This window comes from Rattus rattus, chromosome 3 (genome assembly GCF_011064425.1).
Source record: "Rattus rattus isolate New Zealand chromosome 3, Rrattus_CSIRO_v1, whole genome shotgun sequence".
NCBI lineage: Eukaryota > Metazoa > Chordata > Mammalia > Rodentia > Muridae > Rattus > Rattus rattus.
The window spans coordinates 218,218,852-218,242,552 of record NC_046156.1 but is presented as its reverse complement, the minus strand read 5'-3'; the positions used below and the strand labels follow the sequence as shown (position 1 = coordinate 218,242,552).

Genomic DNA, 23,701 nt, shown 5'->3' with positions numbered 1-23,701 from the left:
TGTATAAACTGTGTATACCACACTTACTCAGACAGGAGTAAGTTTTAGTCATGGCCTCATGGATGAAGTAGCTATTATACAGTTTTTACCCATTTGCACACGTTTATTTGTTTCTTTTTAATCATATAAAATAGAATACAGAACAGTTTGAAGAGTTTTTTAAATGTTGTCTTTTTATATTTTAAATTTCAGAGATATAAAGAAAGCTGAATACCAAGGAAAATTTCCAATTCTTTTCAAATGCACAAGTATTATTAGTTTGCCAAAGCTCTACATTTGTGGACCTTCTCTTAACTCTTTGCCTCTTTTCTCAAAACTATTTTTTAAGACTGTGTGGCAGATATTTCTTCTTACACTCTCCAGAATTACCTCACATTAAAAGGTGTCTGTTTCATAGCTATAGTTCAGTTTAAACGAAGATGTTAAGTAGCATGCCATAAGATATTATTAACACTTTCCCCAAATCGCCCCACTGATGTTCCTTATAGTCAAGTAAAATATAGTTGAATAATGGCTTCAGTTACTGCACCTTTTACCCTCTCCTACTCTATATTATTTCTATATATTTCTCTATATTATTTGGGAGAGTTAATGACAATCTATTTTGTAAAGTGTCCTCTGAATTTGTCTGATATTTCCTCATGATCAGAGTTAAAATTTGCTAGTCTGAAAAATGCTACAATTATATAAGATGTCAATTTTGATTTATGACTGAGTCAATCTAATTATTTGTCTTAATTACATCAGATCTAATATTTATCTCTAGTTTCTTGGAAGAAATGATTCTCCTGGGATATTTTTATGTACACTCCTTAATGAGCAAGCTTGCCTAAATTACAGAGCATCCTTTCAATTTTGTATTGTATAAGATGAACTTGGTTGTTCTAACACTTTCCAAAGAAATCAATAAAATGTCTAACAGTGTCCCTCTTCTCTTCTCAGTCAGTCCTGCATTCTCACAGAAGGAGAGACACCCTTCTCTATCCTTGGAAGAACTTAAATTCTTATCACAGCTAACGGAATCCTTTGTGAAGCTGGAAAACAACATTCAGGAACTGTTTGAAGAAACACTTTCATTGCTTAAGATGCCCAAGAGTTGTCCAGGTATGGTGCTCTTCAGTGGAGTGTGCATGGACATGTTTCTCTGACTGCTCTCCCACATAAATCTATATCACTATCTGAAAGAAGTATGTTGTGAGGTTGTTTAGATTAATATTCAGTATGTAGGGGGTTTTTTGTACTTTGAGAGTCCTTAATTCTAATTGGCAAAAACATCCTAAATATGTTTTGGATAATTGTCCTTGACTAAATTCATACCTTCCTCCGGCCCCCTAAGAACTACAGCCTAACCTGTGAAAGGAAGATTGGGTGGTATAGCCCCGTGCTCCGGCTGCTGTCAGCCAGCTGACCATTTCCAGTAGTGTTCCTAGTGTCCTGAGGCTTACCTCTCTCATCCTCCCATAGGCTCAGAATACACTAGCTTTCTCTTTATTTTTAGGGCCAGACACTTCAGATTCCAGTATGTAAAATAGAGTTGTAAAAATTAAATGGCTTAGAGTACTGTCATACATAAGATATTTAAGTGATATAATCACCAATCAATAAGTGTGACTTATTACAAAAAACTAATTGTAATTTTATAATATCTTGTTCTAAGTTAATTGGAACAAAATCTCTTTGAAGAACATTTTACCTTATAGGCTGAAGTAATGGTTCTGAAAATAGCAGTAGAACACAAAGCAGTGGTCAGGCATACTTTTTGTTGTCATGTGTATATTTGTAAGGGTTTTCCTTTTATTCTCAAAGGTGTACAAAGTTCTCCACATATGGCATGCCGAGGGAATAGCTATATCTTTAAAACAAATGGAGGGAAATAGAAATTAACGAGCTAAAATTTTCAATATGTAAACCATGATCTAAGAAGATCTAAAAAGAACCCAAACACTTAAGATAATTTTGGCCTTCAGGATATATTTAATACAGTTTTGTGGAATGAATGAGGTTAATGTATTAAAATTTCTCTAATTCACTCACTTTTACATCATATCGATGATCTAGAATTGCTACTAAACAGTAATCTAAAATTCTCACGATATCTACGATCCCACCCTCTCTTTTCCTGCACGTAATTCCAATTAGCAATAATTGGAATCAAAGTTTATTGCATTTATTTAGAGCATGTGTGTGTTTGTGTGTGTGTCTGTGTGTGTGTATTTCTGTGGGTGTGTGTGTGTGTGCCATGCACATATGGAGGTACGAAAACAACTTTCAGGAATTGGTTCTTTCTTTCCACCATGTGGTTTCCAGGGATTGCACTCAGGTTGTCAGGCTTGGCAGTAAACACCCTCTCCCTCCAAGTTGTCCCACAGGCCTGGTGATATATGCATTCTTTGATATTGCAATTCATGGGTTTTAGTTTTGGTCTTGGTTGTGTTTTGTGCAAGAACACCAAGATTGATTTGATCCCACACAACTTTATATAAAGTTGTGTAGAATGTAGCTGTAAAGAATGATCTTGAAGGACATTGTTGGGTGGGGGGATCCTATGTTTGAGTTTGTCAGTGTTAATCAGTTCGTATCAAAAGTATTGGATCTCAAGTCAGGGGAGAAAAGATGCCCTAAACCGAGTGCCTGTGGAAAGCAGGGGGTACCCATTTGTACCCATTTTGCTAGAAACTAACTCTTTTAGAGAGACGACAAAGGAAGAGGAGAGCAAGCCACTGGCTGGGTCATTGCAGCACATTTTGTGAGCTTGGGAAAGTGGCCTTCTATGACTATTTAATCCAAACAGTGCGAAGAAAGCAAAGGTTTTTCTCCATTGCTCAGATGTTTTAAACATATCCACGTGTTTGACATCATAATAAATAAATAAATAAATAAATAATAAATCAACCAAACATTTACTTTCTACTTTAATGTTTACTGATACATTACAGACTTAGCCAAATTGACAGCTCTCTTAGTAGTCTGAACATGAATAAGAGATTTTGTAGATACAAGAGAAATCTTTTATGAGAAATAAAAACTTTGTGCTTGTACTTACCTGTTTTTGTTTGGTGACATTTGCAGGTTTCCTCACTCTGTCATTTAGAAAGTGATAGCACATTATTTGCCTGTGCTTCAGTGCAGTCATACAGCGTCTTTTGTGGGATGGTATTTTATGGGTTTAGTTTGGGGGGGGCATTTCTGATGCTTCTTCAGAATTAAGTAGTTCTCGGGGCAGTTCCTCAATTTTTCCAAAGGTGGCATCTGAGATTTATCTAAACCAGGAGGCTTCTTGGTCCTGGTTTCTCTTTAGTCCCAGCCAGGACAAAGCGCAATGGCTGCTTCAATTGGATGTGAGAAGAACACTTAGGGTTTGCTCAGAAGAATCAAAGATTTCAGATCTTCTGAAAGATTGTTTGTACTCTTAGGGGGTCTTAAGAGGGGTCAAATGGCTTCTAAGAGTTCCTTAGCTAGATGGTTAAGGGATTGTATTAGGGAGGCGTATGTAGTTAAGGTAAAGAGGCTCCCAGGGTTTCTAAAGCTCATTACTCTAGGACTTTAGCTGTTTCTTGGGCAGAGAGGTCGAAGGCTTCCACATTGGAAATTTGCAAGGTGGCCACCTGGGCTTCTCTTCATACTTTGTTATGGTATTATCTCTTGGATGTAGTCTCTTCTACAGATTCAGCTTTTGGTGGGAGGTTGCTTGTGAGCCAGAAAAGAGCAGTGAAGAAAAGAAAGACTCTCACTTCCCACTTAGAGCTGCCAACAAGGCAAGTTGCTTTGAAGTACACACAATGGGAACCTATGAAGACCAATTTGGGTGTGAAAGTGGATGTCACAGAGAAGTACTGCCAACCTCCAGTCCCTGGGAAAGAAAGCAAAGCAGCAGTGTGCAAACTAGCCAGAAGTGTAAAGTGAGCCACAGAGAACACTGTAGGGGATGCTGGTGAGCAGCTGACACACTTGTGACCCTCTGCCTTCTTCTGAGGTTCGCAATCTAGGATATGCTTGGAGTGGCCACTGTTGATCTCATGCAAATAACTATGTTTTCACAGGGTGAACCAAAAGTAGACAATGAAGTATGTACAGAATTTTTAATTATTTTAAGTAGGTACAATAATTCCCCAGTTGTTCACAGAACCTATAGAATTTTATTTTGCCAAGTTTTGAAACAGACCAGTTGAATTACAAAGAAATATAAAAATGCTGCAATGCCGTTTCCCTGAAATATTCTATTAATGTTTACCCAGTATTATAAATTCTGCCTAAAACTGACCTCGCTTACTTTTGCACTTAAAGTTAAGCTATTTAAAGGTTTTTTAATTTGGGATATTGTATTTTAAAGATTAATATAAGTACTGGAATGTTACTCAATCCAGAGTTATACACCAGCAAAAAAGGCTTAGGAATATTATATTCTTCTTGTTTTGAAGATAAGCAGATAGTTTCTACTGCCCGAGCACTTTGTTTATTGAATAAATGTAATGAATTCTGGAGTTAATGTTAGATACAAGGTAATCAACTTTTTCCTAAGACTTGAACTGTAGCTCAACAATGGCAGATAGTTATTTCCAAAAAAAAGATATGCAAAGGTTATACTTCAAGATACTATTATTCTTCAAGAGTAAATACATCTTAAAATCAGTTAGTTTTATGAGCTTCTTCTGTTGAATAGTCAGACAAAGTAGTTTTAATAATACTATATGCATACCATAAAGTTTTTGAGCAAACAAAAGGATGTATACTCAAGATAAAATCAAATCTTTTTTCTACCAGTCCACCTTCTGGAAACAACGGCATCTACCTATATTCCTATATTAAAATAAAAAACTGTTATCATACTATACAAATGTTCTGCTTATTAACAAACAAGAAAATTCAGTAACATTTTCTGAGCAAAGAGAAGAAACAAATTCATAATCATTGACGACAAAGGAACCAACTAGGGCTAGCAAAGTGACTCAGTCATTAAGAGCACTTGCTCCTCTCTCAGAAGACCTCAGCTCGGTTCCTAGCACCCACTTTGAAAAGCTCAAAACAGCTAGTAACTCCAGTTCCAGGGAGTCCACTGCCCTCTTCTGTCCTTGGCAGGTCCTGCATGCATGTGATACGCATACATACACTCTGGAACACATATACACATGCCTTGAAAGAATAAATCTTAAGGGAAAAATAGTCAACCGTTGTAGATGTAAATGACATGTACAGGTTAAAACTGTGTGGGGATAACTGCACACACAGTAGATATATATTCATAAACATAAATATATGAATACATAAGGATGTGTTCAGTAAGATCAATGCCAGTATTAGAGTGATGCAGACATATACAAGTTCCAGAGTTGCTATAAATGTACAACTTGATAAATCTATATGCTAAGCATATTCATGTTTGCTAAACATGCTGAAGCATTTTCCTTTGTTATACATAATTTAATTGGATTTCCAGTGATTAACATTTAGGTGTTCTGTACTTCACTTGTTACCATGAGGTTATGGCAAATTTAAGTGTCTTATACTTGCACTGCTCTAGCTGGAAGGTAAGTTTCTTATGTGCTTTCTTAATTAATCATTATTAATTAAATATTCATAATTAAATTAATAGAGCCACATTAAGGAGGAAAACACCACCCATCTATTAAATGAATTTATCGGTCAAACTTTTACTGAAAAAAGCCACCAATGTGGTTTACTTAGAAAATACAGAAAAACTAATTGTTAAAAATCCCTTAAATGCTAAAGAACACTTGGATTATAGTATGCAATTTATTATCCTATGCTAATTCCAAGCCACAAAAATGTAAGTGCTAAATTATTCATTTAATTAAACTATGATTAATACAATCTTGATGTTAAAATGGAACTTTTTTTATTATTATTTACCACATTTTGAAGGTCTCTTCTTCCACCATGGGAAGAAGTGAGTTTCTTTATTATAAAACATAACATTGCAAAAAGAGTTCTGTTTAAAGAGTTAGTGATTATGTCATATCTGTTTCAGTGTTTTTCAAATTAACCATCATCAGTAATTACTCAAAACATACCTTTTCTCATACTACTGTTATTTTTCTTTGCATTTTGTTTTTTAATGATGATGTTGATGATGAAGATATGTGTTTGCATTTCTGTGTACGCACACGTGTGCAGATCCATGTGTATGTCTTTATATGCAGTTAGAGGCTACAAGTCAACATTGGGTGTCTTTCAGTTCCTCTCCAACTTACTTAATTTTTGCATTTGTGTTACATTTTTTTGTGTCTCTGTGTGTGTTTCTGGGTGTACGGGTGTGTATGTGCCACAGCACACATGAGATAAGATGTAAGAGACGATTTTCCAGAGTTCATTCTCTATGTGATGTAAGGTCATGGGACCAAACTCAGGTCATTAGGCAGGGGCCTTTACTTGCTATAACATCTTGCAGGCCCACCAGATTATTTGTTGGAGATAGTCACTGGATCTGGAACTTTACAATTCAGCTACACTGAGACAAATGATCTTTATTTGTGTAAATTTATATGCATGTGTGCCAAATAATAAAGTAGTTAGCATATACATTTCATTAAGTTGTATATTGAAAGGAATCTGTATCCTGTATATGCCTGTATAATTGTAATACTGCCACTAACCTGCATCTTATTGACTATATTCTCTATGTATCCACATATGTATATGCTTATGTGTATATATCTACAGTGTATGTGCTTTTCTATACAATTTATGTGTGAATCACATCTAAAATATTTGGTTCTTTTTAAACGAGATTTATTTATTTAATATATATTGTGTATGCCATGGTATATGTATGTGCATCACATGAATGCAGTGCCTGGGAGGCGTGCAGGCCAATGACCAGAGAGAGCTAGAGTTAGAGGCAGTTTTGAACTGCCTGAAGTAGGTGCTCGGAGCAGAATCTGGGTCTTCTGGAAGAGCACTAAGTGTTCTTAATGACTTAGTCATCTCTACAACACTGTTATTCTTCCTTCCTTCCTTCCTTCCTTCCTTCCTTCCTTCCTTCCTTCCTTCCTTCCTTCCTTTCTTCTTTTGTTTTTAATTATTGCCCTTGTATTTGTTTCCTTCTCTTTCCTTAGGAATATTGGAGAAACCTAATAAGGCAGTCATGGCAGAAATGCATATAGCAAAGGAAAACAATCCTCCACCAGAGCCATCATTACCAGTAAAAGAGGTGAGACGTTTTATTTACATATGATTGCCTTTCTGTGGGTCTGTTGTGAATCAAAGTATCTCTTTTTCCTCAAAATAATCTTGATTGAAATTTCCTCAGAAGTTTTAGGCAAAAATCCAGAAGTACTATTGTCAAGTAACTAAACAACAGATGCTGATAAGGGTGTTGGGAAAATAATCCTTATACACTGTTAGTGGGGATTTTAGTTATGTCAGCCACAATGGAGATGAGTGTGGAGTTGCCTCCAAAAAGTAAAAAGATAAATGTATCCATCTGAGTTTCCTGTGCCCTCTTTGGTGTACACAAGGAGGACTCTAAGTCATCACACATTACAGAGAGCTACTTACTCATTTTCTGTCTCCATTAACAGGAGCCAAGTTATAGAGTGGGCCTAGGTATCTCTCAGTTGGATGGGTGGATAAAAACAATGTGGGATATATATGCAATATATTTATTCATTCATAAAACCAAAATATGTATATGCATCGTAGAGACAGAGTTGTTGAAATGTAAGAAAGTGAAGACAATAGGCTGAAAGGACATGACTTTCGACCTGATCTTTGTTTGTTTGTTTGTATGGAGTGAACAATTATTATATCAAATGAGTAAGCAAGACTCAGAAAGACAAATAGACATTTTCTCTCAAAGTGTGGATTCTCAATGAGAGGAGACTTGAGAAGACTAATGAGTAAAGTGAGGGGAAGACAGGATGAGGGGCAGTGGACATGACTAAAACACCGTGGGTAAGGCTCTGAGGACCACATTACACAGCCCATGAATGTGTGCAAGTGATACACGCTAACAAGCTAAAAACACTGTCTGCAAAAGCCAAGTTGGGTCATTGTTCTCTTGCAGTCAGTTTCATGGAATGGTGTAAAAACAGGAGTCAGGGAATTTTTGTTCCCATCTTGGCTCAGAACCTATTTGCTGAGAATGTGAACCACAGATAATTATTGAAAAGATATAATCATATCTACCAGGCTGTTTTGCTTTCTGGATTGTAGTAATGCCTGTAAAATTACAAGTATTGATAAAATATTGGAGTGCAGAAGTTTCAGGAGGAATATGGAATGTCCTGCCCCTCACCTGTGTGAGCCCCTGGAGTGTTGTGACTCTTGATGCTGCACTCTGGTCACACCACATTCTGCATACGACTGCAGACCCTTAGACAGCTGTGCCTTACTTTGGCTTCTGTTGACAAGCTTCTTCTCTTAAAGCACAGCACCTTTTTTCTCCGTTTTGCAGTCCTAGGAGTGACTGGGATTCCCTGCTGAGTTGGGCTTCACAGTTTCTGCTTAGCCTCTCCAGTATTCCTTTACATTTGCATCAGTGTAACAAAATACCTGACAGAAGGAATTTAATCAAGACTGGAAGAATGAGCTTGTTTTATGGTTTCAGGTTTCATCCCATCACGGGGGTAGGAGTAGCAGGACACTGTAAGCAGCTACCAGCAGGAGCCTGAGGTGGCTGCTCACAGCACTGTGACAAACTGAGGCAGAGAGTGGGACAAGAAGCGTCCGAAATCAGTATGACCCAAAAGCATGTTCTGAAGAACCTACTCGGTCCTGCTGTGCCCTACTTTCTATCATTTCCAGCCTCCCAATCATGTGCCTAGAGAGCAGTGGTTCTTACTAAGGCTCCAACCCTCTAAAGTTCTTCCTCATGTCATTATGGTGACCCCCAACCATAAAATTATTTTGTGGCTACTTCATAACTGAAATTGTGCTACTGTCATGAATTTTAATATAAATCTCTGATATGCAACCCCAAAGCGGTACTGACCTACAGGTTGAGAACCACTTACATAACATATAACCATAACTGTTACCATTTTATTCTTCCTTTTGAAATTCTTTGAGTGGTTTCTGCTTTCTCACTTAATCCTTAGTAATACACAGTGGAAAGACCAGCGTCTGTGTAGTTTATAACACTTCCCCAGTTCAGAAAGTGTCAACCACAACAGAGCATCAATAAACTCAGCATGAATCTAGCATTAGCTAATAGAAGATAGGATTTAGTAATTCCTAACTGTTGTGCACTCAGGAGAAAGGCACTCAGTTCCTCGTTGTTTTCTTGGATTAACTAACAAATGTTCTTTATTTTAAGTGGAATGTGTGTGATGCCAAATATCAGATGGGAAGAGAAGAAATAAGCAATCTTTCATGAAAACAAATAGGCTTTTTGAAGATAGCTTCACTGTGTAAAGGTTTTCAGTTTTCTTTGTAAGAGCAGTGATTTATGTCTTTGTTTCTTATATGTGAAAGGGGAATTCATGTGGAGGAGCAGATTACAGTCACATTCAATTTTCATAGAAAAGAAAGCCCTATGCACAAGCAGAAGAAAGTGTGGAGAAAGGGACTCTATCCATAGCAATCAGTGGCCAATTTTACCAAGAATGTACAAGAGATTTTAATGAATATTTGTGCTTCAATAGAGAAAGGAGCAAGAAAACAAACTAGGGCCCTTTGTTTCTTTTTATTTTTTACAGAGGTAGTTTCCTTTAACATTTTTTGTCATAAATATGCCTCAACAAGTTACTGTTATGTCACAGGCTGTAATTTTTCCATCTCTAATACCCTAAGTTTGATGTCTGCATCCAAGGTGGAAGGAAAAACCAGATTCCTGAAAGTTGTCCTCTGACCTTTACATATAAACAAGGAGATTAAGGTATTGCTTAATTGTTCTCAAATAAAATTGAGAGATTGCTTTCTGCTGTATGTTGATAAAGGATCATCAAATAATATTTAGACAGGATATATATATATACATATATATATATACAAACACACACATACATATATAGTTACATTTTGACATAGTAAAACAAGAGCTGTTATCTTGAATACTGAGTTGTAGACTCATGAGCTATAAATAAACCATACTTATTATTTCCTATACTTGTAAAAATGTTTTAAATTTTTGTTGGATTGGATATACATATGATAAATTAGGATAATGATTTTGATCTCTGTGATTCACAGGTTGATTGGCACTTATTATTGTGTATGTGTGCATGTGCACGCGTGTGAGTGCAAGTGAAGATGCATACATGCCACGGTTGCAGTGGTAGTCAGAGGATGATGTTCAGCAATCTCTTCTCTCCTTGCACTATGGGTTTGGGCATCAAGCTGAGGTCCTCAGGCTTGCACAGCAAGGCCATTTGCCCTCTCACAAGTCCAGAGCTCAGCATTTTCAGACTGAAAGGGGCCATAGAAACCATCTAGTTCAACTAAAATATCTAATATCAAAAAAATCAAAGATTCAGTCAGAGATATAGGGCACAGGATCTACCTTAAAATTATTTTTATTAGTTTTACTGTGTATGTATGCGAGTACGGGAGTGTTATGTACACATAGGTGCAGGTGCCAGAGAAGGCCAGAAATCAGAGCACTGGATTACTGGGACTGGAGTTAACTGGCAGTGGGAGTTACCTGACATGTGTTGGGAACTGAACTCTGGTCCTCTGCAAGAGCATTTAAGCACTCAACTGCTGAGCCATTTAATCCCAAGCCCATAGTCTTCTGTCACTGGGGTAGGTGACAAGTCACTACCAATGTGGTATGCTAGAATGGAGCTTGATTTCTAAGCACAGATGTAATCTGCTTACTATGTACAGTTCTAGAATTCTAGACTATATTAGGGAATTTGGAAGACATTTACATTCACAGATATTTTTCGCATGAGACCAAGACTTAAAGCAAAACTAAAACAAGTGTACCAATTAGTTTTTATCAACTTGATAAGCTAAGGTATTCATTCTGTGAAGAAGGATCTCTAACTGAAGAACTGCTTTCATCAGATTGACCTGTAGGTGAGTCTGTGAGGTATTTTCTTGGTTGATGATTGATGTTGGAGAACACATCCCATTGTGGGTGGTGCCAGTTCTGGTCCTAGATTGAATAAAAAACTGACTTGAGCAAGCTATGGAGAGCAAGACAGTAAGCAACACCCTATTGTGGTTAATGCTTATGGTCTCCAGGTTCTTGCTCAGACTTCCCTCAATGATTAACTGTGATTGGTATGCGTAAGCCAAATAAACCTTCCCACCCCCAAGTTGCATTTGCTCATAGTACATTATCATAGTAACGAAAGCCAAGTAGGACATCAAGATTATGACATGCATTTTTTGTTGTGTTGTTTTAAGCACGAGAGACAACATGAAGTTCTGTGGGTAGACAGGTCTTGAGGTGGGGTAGAAAGAATATGATCAAACTATATTGGACAGAAACGTTAAAATATAAAGTAAAGTACAAAGAAGAAACGCCATGTGAAGGAGCTGCATATGAAAATGGACTATGAAATCACTAAAGAAAAGAGTGGTTGTGGTATCAGCGATGGTCTTTCTACAAACAGTGCAATACAGACCACATTAAGTCCTTGTTGCTTGGAATGAAACTAGTAGTGCACACCCCTTTGTCCACAGAGAGAATCAGTAAAATTCTAAGCAAGTTAAAGACCTAGAAAGGCGCAATGTCTGTTTTCTCTGAGAAATTTTTATTGCTGTTTTCCTTTTTTAGCTTATCTATAATCCAGACACTAAAAAAAAAAAAATCAAAGATTGAATGTTGAATACGAACTTATGTTGCAATTCTTGTTAACAGTAAACTGTAAAAAGGTTATAAAACTCTAACCTAGAGTTTATTAAATGTATTGAATTTAAAGGTTGTTTTATGTGATAGGTTGTAACTGTAGCTTTCAGCTCACGTTGAAGATAGTTTTATTGAACTATACTTAAAAGATTAAATTTTGAAAAGGGTCTTTGATTAAATCCATAGAGGAATTAAAATGAAATGTCAGTATATTGCTGTGTATAAAGAACGCACATGGTTTTGTATATTGCATCATTCACCAGGTAACATTCTCCAGGTTGTAAGAATAGCTTTGAGAGTATATCAGTGGATACCTGTATTCAATATGTTGAATGAAAGTACTTACTTTATATCTATAACTATTGAAAAATTTGTTCCTCATTTAAATGAATATGATTTTATATATTTATATTTCAGGCTACTTTACTAGAGTTTGGCTGGAGAAATTCATTTAAACAAGTATCTCTTGCCATAGCACACTGCATATCAGCCGCCATTGAAGGTTTTGTCACAAAAGTTCTCCAACAGGAACAAACTGAAAGGACTTCAGCTGCAAGCTACACTATGAATCTTATAAATGTTCCACAACATTGGCCAGAAGGTCACATATTTCCAGAGGAGGAACAACCAAAGAGAGTTGCCAAGGCAAGTATCAGATGAGATCTCTTTAAACTGCTGTGCCCTACCAAGGCATTACTTCATATTTAATCTCTTCCTTTTTGTAAACATAAGAATTGTAAAAGCAGCCGTATGGAAAGTACATGGTCCCCAGTCCACTGTTGATTTTCTTCTCTGGTGTCTATAGTACAGAACTACCAAAAGAACCTGTGTCTCTATTCTGAGGCAACCTGAAAGGGTTCTCAGTGAGTTGGGAAGTGCTGGCAGAGCTGGGATGATTGCGGAAAAGTTTAAGAGGTAAAAGGGTTACCAGCTTGTGTTATGGGGAGTTTTAAAAATCTTTCCACCTTTATGAATATCCTGTTCTGTTTTGAAAGTTACTAGAACCTGCCAAGGAGACACAGAGCAATTCAGTCCGGATACTCTGCAGTAAACCCATGTGAACTGGGCAGTCAGTGGTGGGTGTTTGTAAGAGCTCTTCTGTCATCTCCTCTTGTCACCCTGAGGTTCCATAACCCTTCCTGGGAAGCCCTGCTGGCTAGAGGCAAGACTGTGCCTTCAGCCCCCTTCCCATCAAAGAGACCAATACACATTAATAGCAAAAACAGACACAAAACTTCTGAAATACGCTGGCTCCTTAGCCATAAGAAGGTTACACGAGATCATTCCTGTTGCTTCTGGACTGTTTAGGCCAAACTAATAATTCTATGTATTGTTTAGTAAAATGTTTATACGTGGAAATGTAGGTGAAGAAAATTAATGACATTCAAGAGTAAGTGAAATTAATATCAAGAATGCATATTATTTTGAGTTCCGCTGATTACACATGGAAATATTGTCGTGTAAAGCTGGCTCGTGAGTTTTTCATAATGTCTGTCTGGTGAGCATAAGGTTTGAAGGTTATATATAGAGAGACATCATTTTGGTATTTCCTTGTTTGACATGAAATATTTAACTTTCTACAACTCAGAAAATGATTGCTGTAAAGCTGCGTCATTATATTTATGTTTGATGCCAAATTCATTATTTAGGAATTTGGCTCCATTGTATATAAATTACATACTGCTGTCAGAATACAAATAACTCAGCGCCACATTTATTTCTACCTAGTTTTGTTCTGACATTATGGAAAAGCTTGATGCAATGCTTCCACTGGCCCTGGCATGCCGAGATGATTCTCCTCAGGAAATCAGAGGGAGCCTGGTGGAGGCCTGCTGTAAAGTGGCAACAGCCGTCCTGGAGAGACTGCGGGAGAGAGGCACGGAGGTTCCTTCCAGAGCACCTCTGAAGAACCTGCACATCATCCTGTCCTCGGCAGCGTATGTCTCGCAGTGGTTCATGCACTACGATAATCTGATGAAAGAGACAGCTAAGAAGTGAGTGTCTCTAAATGAATTTGATGTTCATGCTTAAGGAAACACACTCTTCAGATTTCACAGAATTTAAATGTTGACAACTATCACTGAGGAGCACAAAATAGTGGTGGATTATTTTCATCTTGATTAGGAAATGTTTCAAAGGTCAAATATGGGTCCTATTAAACAAATGTGTAGGTACTAGCAAAGGCAATCTCTACTGGAGACGTGCACAAAAGAGTGCACAAAGTTATGCCAAGACTAAATTTTACCCGATCCTTTTCCTAATGTACATTAAATTGACCACATAGAAAAGGAAAATCAAACTGGTTTCTGTCCTGCATATAAACATTCGTGAAATCCTCAATTCTTGCTTCTGCTTCCAGTCCAGCAGGCTGGTAGGAACTGCCAGAGTGAATAAATGCATTTCAATCTATGCTGTGCCTGTGTAAACATACTGCAGGACATCTATTTAGTAAGAAACTATCCATAATATTTGAAGAGGAAGCATCTGCCAATCTTAATTCTCATGCACTAGTAGTCTAAAAATACAATATGTTTTCTGTATAGAGATAACAATTGCCATGGGTGCTATCAAGTGGTCTTTTCGGTCACACGCGAATTTTGTAAAGCTTACTATGGCTCCTTGAAATGAGCAATGAGGACTTGCCAGTCCAGGGCAACCCAAGAATCTATTCTCAATTCTCTATTCAGCCTCCAGTCTCTGAAGCTCTGAGAGACAGAAGTGTGATATAAATAGCTGAAGATAAAAGTGAAGGAAGTTTGGCTCAGTGTAGGATACAGTTATGTTTTTTCTTCAATTCTCATAAGTCGTCAGATGTTGTGATTCATACTTGAATTTATAAACAAAATATGGCAGAAATAACTTCATTTCAGTAGACTATTCTAAAACAGTTCATAAGATAATTGGCATGTACAAAATTACAATTTTTAAAAAGTAGTGTGTATGAGTTGTGTGACAGCTTTAGAACAGTTCATTCTGACAAGTGTATGTTGTTCTCCAGTAACAATGATAACCTAATGCCTAAATAACGCACTGATCTCTAATAATAGGCTTACGAAGAAGACTTTTAGTTTTGAATGATGTATTGACAAAATACAGTTTGTCTGCAGTTGAAGTGCATATTTGTAGAACAGCAGATGTACGTTTCAAAGGACTTGCAAAACAAAGGCAGGCTCCCCCCACCCACTTTTCTTTTGGGAAAGTGAATGTGGATTCAGCCTTCAGCTTTGGGAGGAAATGAATGACTGATATCTAATAATGAAAACCATTTGTAGTGCTGGGGGTTGTTACCTCCTACTGCACAGGCCTTAAATCTCTGTCTCTTTGATCATTCCCTCTGAACAGACCCATATTCCTGGTGCCTGTCCAGCGATATCAGGAATTCATCAGCACTGTACAGTTTCAGGTTACGGACTACTGCATCAGAGTTTGTGCTACGAGCATTTTACAGGATGCCGAGAGCCACCACTGGGAGGACTACAAAGCTTTTTATGAGGTGTGAAGCTAAGTTTACTATTCGGCCTTTTTACACAAATATGTTTTACTGCCTACCTGCTTTCTGGCTAATTAGAAACACGAGCTCCATATTACTAAAACATGAAGCCTGTTAGGATAATATTTTTTAAATATTGAATTTGTATTTAGGAAAAACACTGTCTTTAGAAACCTGAAATAAATTAGACATCAGAACTTCCCTTCTGCTTAAAAGTAAAAATAACTTAATTTGAGTTGCAGGATTGCAGCACTGTCTGAACCAGGGCATAATGAGATTCAATGATAACTCAGAGATAACAAGACTGGCTGTATCCTTTGTGTCTCTCCCACGCTACCGGTTCCACATGTCCTTGCACCTTGCCTCGGTGTGTATGTCCATCCCGTTTGCTAAATGCTTATTATGAAGCAGCCTTACGGTTACGTTTACTTTTTACTTCTCATCAAGAGCACATTTAAGATGCATCTCACCATTCTGAATTTCACTATTTTCATTCAGCTTATTTTGAAATCCCAAACATCTATCGAATGATAGCCAAATAATCCCCAATATTTTCGTACTGAAAATCAATTAAAATTTTCACAGTCGGTCTTCACTAGTTTCTTTTTCACAATATCCCACAGATTATACATAGACTACATAATATTTGAAATTAATTCCATGCAAGGGTAAAATATTTATGTATCTTTAAAATTTTTTGAGCTTTAAAAGTTTCAATGACTTTCTTAGCTTTTACATCGTACCCTTTCTTCTGAGTAACATCTATGGTCTTCCTTTTTTTCTTTTTTTTAATTGCCTGTGCCACTGTGGAATGAGTAGAAAAGGAGAGTGGACTTTTTATCAGCAATCACTCTTGCCATTCCTTGGCATAGGCAGTATTTGTGACTGAGATATCATAGGTGTCGTTAAGACAGAAAAGCCACTAATAAGAAACTCTTAAAGAAGGTCCCGTTCTCCTCAGGCCATCTCTTCTCTCCTTAAAGCCCTTCCCAGGGACTTTTCCTCTTTGCAAGAGCCTCCATACATCATTGTCCAAACTCAGTAGACTTCAGACATTAGTGGTAGCAGTGAGCAGAGTGAAAGACAGAGGAGCCACAGTGCAGCTGGCACCTGAGGTAAAGATGCTCGCCCCTCTCTGGGCAGCCTTGCACACGCTCCTTGCCTTGACATAAACAGAGGCAGAAAGGCGAGCCATCCTGTGTCAGACTCTTTCAATATGTCTACAGGTACTAATGAACAATTTTGTATGATGTTTTCAGCGAGGAGTGGATATTACTTTGTCACATACTCAGTATATTTGTTTCCTCTTATGCAAATCAAAGACTAGAACAGTTGTGCCCTGTAAATAATAAGTGTATGTGTTGAGAACCTGTTATTGAGTTACTGAGTATTTACAAAAAAATTACCACATAACAAACACACAGCTCTTATTAGATCTTATGACAAGGCTTTAGCTTCAAAGACAGAAATAAAGAGACTACTACTCTGTGATTACATGGTACGTGATCGTCCTTATACTTACGTGGTCAGTAGTTACAATTTAATTGCAGTTAATGGTTTGTGTGTAGAGGGAAAAGAAAGTGATCCTGTTTTCCATTTACAAAAAATAAGATGGTTCGGAAAATAGCCTCGGTTTTAAACTGTTTTGTCAAGTGGTGTACCTGACATGGTCGTGTCTCACTTATTAACTCATTTTTTCCTCCTCTGCCATGTCAGCTGATTTGGGGAAAAGGACTACATGAGGAAAAGCAAGATGATGCATGGCTGATTGGAAATGAAGGGTTGGACAGGGATCTCAGAGAAACTGATGCCCACGTGCACACAGCAAAGTAGAGAAAACAGAAAGAAGCTACAAGCTAGGGAGTGATGCTAGTTCATGCTTTATGATAGAAAGTAAAGTAGACACATGAATTGCTCTATTCTAAACACGTCAGGCTGCAGGCTGCAGAGAGCCAGGCCCTTTGCATTGAAGCGTTGCTCAGCTGGCACAGTGGGTACTGAGATGGCATGTCTAACATTAAGATGTCTGTGTAGTTGACAGATGCTCGATTTTTGTAACTCGTGTTTTCCCATAGTCAAAGAGTAAAGAATTATCTGTTCAGAGATAATGTTGAGTGGCTTCCACAATAAAGCCCAGATGCTTGTTTCCTGATATATACTTTAAGCAAATGCTCACATCTGTTTACATTATAATGGGCTTACAATGACAGATGTTTACTACAGAATACTTTTGAAGTGACAACAAGCAAGGAAACAGGTCAAAAAATAAAGTCATATTTAGTTTAACAGAACCCCTGCTGCTTATACACCCATATTGAAATTGTCTTTGTTTAGGATGAATTACTAAAACAAAGAGTGTTTTAATGAGACCGCCAAAAAGGCATGAAACACTTTATAGTTTTTAAAATGTATGTAGTACGTTTTGAGCAGAAAACAAATCTCTGTGCTAAAGAATAATTATGAACTGGTTTTCTGTTTTTAAAATCATGGCAAGTCTTGCTGATCACACTGATATCAGCCACATTCCCCACTGCCAGTGCCAGCATTAGCTGGACTCAAGGTCCCTTTTACTTACAACATTTGAGTAAATCAAGCTTTGAGACTCCTCTCTTAGTGTGACAAGAGTTCGTACATCATTCCACAAACCAAATGGAGAATTAAGTTTGCTTTCTTACTCTTTAAGTAGTTTTTAGCTCATCTAACTGGGAAGTCAGAAACCACCTACTCAAAGTCCCTTTCTGTTTGAACTTAACTCTAATACTTTCAAGTCCAAGTTTCTTACACAAAGTATAGTAGTTCATTTTTGAAAAGCGATCACTATTGTTTTAATGACTACAATATTGTAGTAATCAATGTAACTTTCAAAACAACGCCATGTGAAGAAATGCCTGCCCGAGTAGCTAGTAAACTTGGGGTTAGGAGAACAGTGGGCTTTTCTGCCTGTTTTATGAGGCAGGATTTTATTTTGTAACACAGAGGGGCCTGGAACTTGTTAAGTAGCTCAGCCTGGCTTCAAGTTTACATCAATCTTCCCTCCCTAGCCAGTCCAGCACTTGGATGTGGAGACCCATCTCACCAGGCAGCAGCAGGTATTTCTTAGATAACATGTATTTGAAAACTATGCTAGTGGACACAGCAGATTGCAAAAGAGAAATATTTAGGTATGAAATAGGAAAACTTAATGCCTTATGTTTTGATATATTAATATAATCAAATTAAATTTGAAGAACCCATTCTATCCTTCCTATTTCAGATAAGCTTTTGGTTGGGTTTGAGGAGATGAGGTCAAACAGCTATCACATATCCCCAAGAGCATATTACTAATTGGTGCTTGCCTAGAGTCCGAGTCCTTTCCTTCTCTTCCTACCTCCTCCTTTTGGCCTGGCCACTGTTGGTTCCTTCTGACGTCAGGCAAAAGCTAGCACATGGACAAGGTCTTTGGAGGAATGGGGGAAATGAGAATTTGACACCTTGGAAGTATGTAAAAATGTTAAATGATGATAATATGGGCCTAGACTTTACAAAATGGAAAATTAGATTACTGTTTATTTATTGCTAGTATAACCTATTATTAAAGCGCCGTTGATGAAACAGCCTGATGTACTCTTCAGTAGTTAAGCACCACATTTGTTTTCGGGAATGTGCCCAACATTTAATGCACATATCGTTTTCAGTCCTCTTGTTCCATGAGAATACAGAATCTGAAAGAATTGTAAAATTAACTCAATAATGCTAATTGTCTCAGAAATGTACCTCCATGAACAATCCACACAGATTTTAACTTCAGAGATCAATATGACTTGTTAAACAGCCACAAAGCTGATACTAAAAAATACATTTTAGAAGGCCGGCCAGGACCCGGTGATTCAAGAATGTGCTAGGCTGAGTGCTTGTGGTCTGGATATACACTAGAATAACTGATTCACAGTTGGAATAAAACATATGTTAATTTCTCAATAGGATGTTTAGCATCCTGTCTAAACCTTTCTTGGTCATCTTGTATGGCAGACTCTCTGATGACTTCCTTTCAGCCTGAACTAATTAGGTTCATAGGAAGAACACTGACATTTTGGAAGAAGTTATTACTGTTGTTTAATGTGTGGTGATTTTGCCAGGGGGAAAGATGTTCCTTCGCCATCCAGATGTGGCATTACTTCAGCTGGGCTCTGCATCACGATCTCTGGACCATACTGCCCCCTAAGCTGGCCCAGGAGATTCTAGCCGAGCTGCTGGAGAAATCCTTGGGTCTACTTGCCTCCAGATATGCTCGGGCCCACCCCAGTCCTAGGAGAACTGCACAGATAAGGTAATGAAACATGTTGCTTTGCAAGGAGACTGGGATCAACTTGTAAAGCAGAATGTGGTTTTGGTGCTCAAGACAAAACACATGTGTTTGGTGCACTTGTAATCTCTGAGAAGAGAGGTACCCGTCCTTAAATCTGAGTCATGGAGGTAGGAAAGTAGATCTTGGATCTGAAAGATATCCCTGCTCCTATACCTTATAGTTGCATGCGAGCACCTTTGCTTGTGGGAAATGTTTCCATGTGTGACTAGGTCAAATATACACAATAAGATAAAAGCAAATTAAGACCCTGTAGCATAGCACAGCAATCAGCAGCTAAGCTATAGTGAAGACATGAGATTGACTCCTGCTCCCAGGCAACCAAGGCACTTTAGCATTTTTTTTTTTTTTTTTACTTATTTGCTGTACTTATTTTCCAATGGAGTGCCTACTTTTGTTAAAACCCATACGTGGGTCACATGTTTAATTCCAGCAGTTGGGAGGCAGAGTCAGGCAGATCTCTGAGTTTGAGGACAACCTAGTCTACAAAGCACACTCCAGGACATCAAGGGCTACACAGAGAAACCCTTTCTGGACAAAACAAACAATAAACGTATTGTCCTGGCTTTCCCTTCGTTTTCACTTTTGCCTCTCTGTATATTACTGAAAGCCAACTGAAGAAAATGGGAAATTGTAGAAAACGAGAAGCAAAAGACACTAGGTTTTAAATAAAAGATTGAATTAAAGTTTAATTCTAGTGTTTTGATAGTGAACGTAATACAAACGAGCTTAATAACGACAGTGAGCAAAGTGGAGGCAGGCTTTTGTTTTCTATACACATGGTCTATACTGTTTAAGCCTGGGTTGATGTATGAAATAATATTTTCAGATGTAGTTTAGAAGGATCCCACAGACATCAGAGACTTCCTTTTGTCTTTACTTTTGGCAGGAGGACTCATTTCCTAAAATCATGTTCTTAATAAAGCACACTGTGTAAAGCACACTGTTGTGTAAAGCACACCACTGTGTAGAGCACACCACTGTGTAAAGCACACTGTTGTGTAAAGCACACCACTGTGTAGAGCACGCCACTGTGTAAAGCACACCACTGTGTAGAGCACACCACTGTGTAAAGCACACCACTGTGTAGAGCACATCACTGTGTAGAGCACATGTGTAGAGCACACCACTGTGTAGAACACACCACTGTGTAGAGCACACCACTGTGTAGAGCACGCCACTGTGTAGAACACACCACTGTGTAGAGCACACCACTGTGTAGAGCACACCACTGTGTAGAGCACGCCACTGTGTAGAGCACACCACTGTGTAGAGCACACCACTGTGTAGAGCACACCACTGTGTAGAGCACATCACTGTGTAGAGCACACCACTGTGTAGAGCACGCCACTGTGTAGAACACAGCACTGTGTAGAGCACACCACTGTGTAGAGCACACCACTGTGTAGAGCACAGCACTGTGTAGAGCACACCACTGTGTAGAGCACGCCACTGTGTAGAGCACGCCACTGTGTAGAACACACCACTGTGTAGAGCACACCACTGTGTAGAGCACACCACTGTGTAGAACACAGCACTGTGTAGAGCACACCACTGTGTAGAGCACACCACTGTGTAGAGCACAGCACTGTGTAGAGCACACCACTGTGTAGAGCACAGCACTGTGTAGAACACAGCACTGTGTAGAGCACACCACTGTGTAGAACACAGCACTGTGTAGAGCACACCACTGTGTAGAGCACAGCACTGTGTAGAACACAGCACTCTGTAGAGCACGCCACTGTGTAGAGCACGCCACTGTGTAGAGCACGCCACTGTGTAGAGCACGCCACTGTGTAAAGCACGCCACTGTGTAAAGCACGCCACTGTGTAGAGCACACCACTGTGTAAAGCACATCACTGTGTAAAGCACACCGCTGTGTAGAGCACACCACTGTGTAAAGCACGCCACTGTGTAAAGCACACTGTGATTTGAAGGGCATTTAGGTCCTCCCACAGTGTTTCATAACTGTGGTATTTTGTACAGGCTGTTTAGAATGATCAAACTGTTTAAAAATAAATTGAACTAAAAAATAGTGGAACTTTGAAGAATGGGTATAAAATTCCTTTTTAGAGGAAAGAATACCTTCTCTTTCTAATGAACCATAAATCACTTTTGGCTGTTATGTGGCCCATCATTATGAGGTATTTGTAAAATCAAATTTGGATTTACTCTTAGAATATGAAATAAGAAATATATTCAATTAATTAATAGTATTATAGAGACTTTGGCTTATGTTATAAATGATTGGACAAAAGTATTATGCAAACTTAGAATTATTGCTTCTAATTCTTCTATATAAAATATAAGGATATTTATATTTGAAAGGTTAACACAAAAGTATTATTGTAGAAATCAAAATGTGTGTGTGTGTGTGTGTGTGTGTATCTTGGACTAGAAACTATAAACAATTTCAAGTAAATAAAGCTAAAATTAAAGCTTTCTAATGTTATAATTACCATTAGTTATTATACTAGTCTTCATATAATATATATATGACTTGTGCATGTGTTATACATTACACACAAACACACACATATTTTACATATTATATTCATGGATTGAAATATTGGAATTCAAAAATACGTAAAATTAGTGTGTGTTGATTACAATAAAATGTACTTAAAATTTAAACAAAAAACCCACATGGGCAATAAAAATAAAATATTTATGAGTAAGATAAATAATGCAGTCTTCTTTCACAAATAAACATAACTTTAGGAATTTCTGAGTATTTAGGCATTTCAATTTGTGCTTGTTTGTCATGCCTTCTTACCTCCCTTTCTCAGGGAGAACACGTTACGTGACCTTATGACTTATTTCTGAAGAGTTACTTGTGGATGAGATGGATACATGTTCTGCTGTTAAATATTGACCTACAATCTGTACATGTGTGCGTGCGTGGGTACCTGCATGTGTATATGCAATAGCACATTTTATTATCAACCAGCTCCTATTTTGCTCACAGTAATTTCAAGACTAGCTCTTGAGCTTCAGGAAGAGAATTCTGATAGTACTAAGCAAATATTTTTAACAAAATATTCCCTATATAACAATTATTAAAGAGGAAATCATAAATTTGGGAGGGAACACAGGAGAAATTGGAGCAGGAGGGAGGTGCAGGGATTATTTATGCAGCATTCATTATGAAGTTCTCAAAAAATATTGAAACAATTTTATTAAAAGTCAAAACATTGCTAGAACCCCATTGCAGCTCTTGCCATTCCTAAAAGTAATGACATTAGGGGCCATCCATAGGCATTCAATGGTGGATTTGGTGCTTCTTGGTCTGGGTATATCTATGTAGATATCTCTGATATCCAGCCATATCTTTCCATTCCTTCATAAGCTTATAAAAGACACAGATTAAAATGTATATGCCAAGCAAAATCACTATTTTATTTAACATGGTTTTTTTCTCTCTCTTTCCAATAGACTTGATATCACGGCAATCTTAATATGTACTGAGAAAATGTTGTGGTCAGTTTGTACCTCTGAACAGGAAATTTTGAATCCTCATAAGTATAACAACCATAAAATTTTTAAAATCCATATTCATTGCAACAATCTCTTCACAACATTAGCAATTTTGACATCACCATTAACAGAATTATATAAGTAAGTATCAAATACATTTTGTTTAACTGAGTTATTGTCATACTTGCTTATTGAACTCTATATTAAATACCAATTAAGTACTCTGAAGTATATTCTCAATATCATAAATTGGAATGTTTTATAAACTTAACATGAACCAATGCTCAAATCTATTTAGTCACTCAGGTGTTCTTTGTGTCTGTAGGTCCCATTCAGTTAGTATATTTTAAGCTTCACCTTTTTGATTTTCTGTCTTTTGAAACATTCTTGCTGATTTCAAAGATAAAGTTTTTTTATTTCAGCCTTCCTAGTGCTGCGGTGATGAACTTCCACAGTCATGCCAGGGAGTACTTTTCGCGGGGGTGTTTGTGTGTGTGTGTGTGTGTGTGTGTGTGTGTGTGTGTGTGTGTGTGTGTGTATGTGTGTAAAATACCTTTTAACTTTTTAAAGACTCATTTTTAATTATGTATATATATTGTACACAGATGGGTGCTGGTCCTGTGAGTCCAGTAG

The 23,701-nt window shown here is 37.6% G+C and overlaps 1 protein-coding gene across 1 annotated transcript in view; it reads left to right on the top strand.

Moving 5' to 3' along the window:
* Kiaa0825 (KIAA0825 ortholog) overlaps nt 1-23,701 on the top strand; it is a 383,014-nt gene that overhangs the window by 13,965 nt on the left and 345,348 nt on the right. Inside the window, exons 2-8 of the mRNA XM_032899100.1 lie at nt 943-1,104; nt 7,074-7,168; nt 12,176-12,403; nt 13,487-13,752; nt 15,101-15,251; nt 19,364-19,554; nt 23,027-23,209. Coding sequence (XP_032754991.1) covers nt 943-1,104; nt 7,074-7,168; nt 12,176-12,403; nt 13,487-13,752; nt 15,101-15,251; nt 19,364-19,554; nt 23,027-23,209 — 1,276 coding nt within the window. The remainder of the gene's footprint in view (nt 1-942; nt 1,105-7,073; nt 7,169-12,175; nt 12,404-13,486; nt 13,753-15,100; nt 15,252-19,363; nt 19,555-23,026; nt 23,210-23,701) is intronic.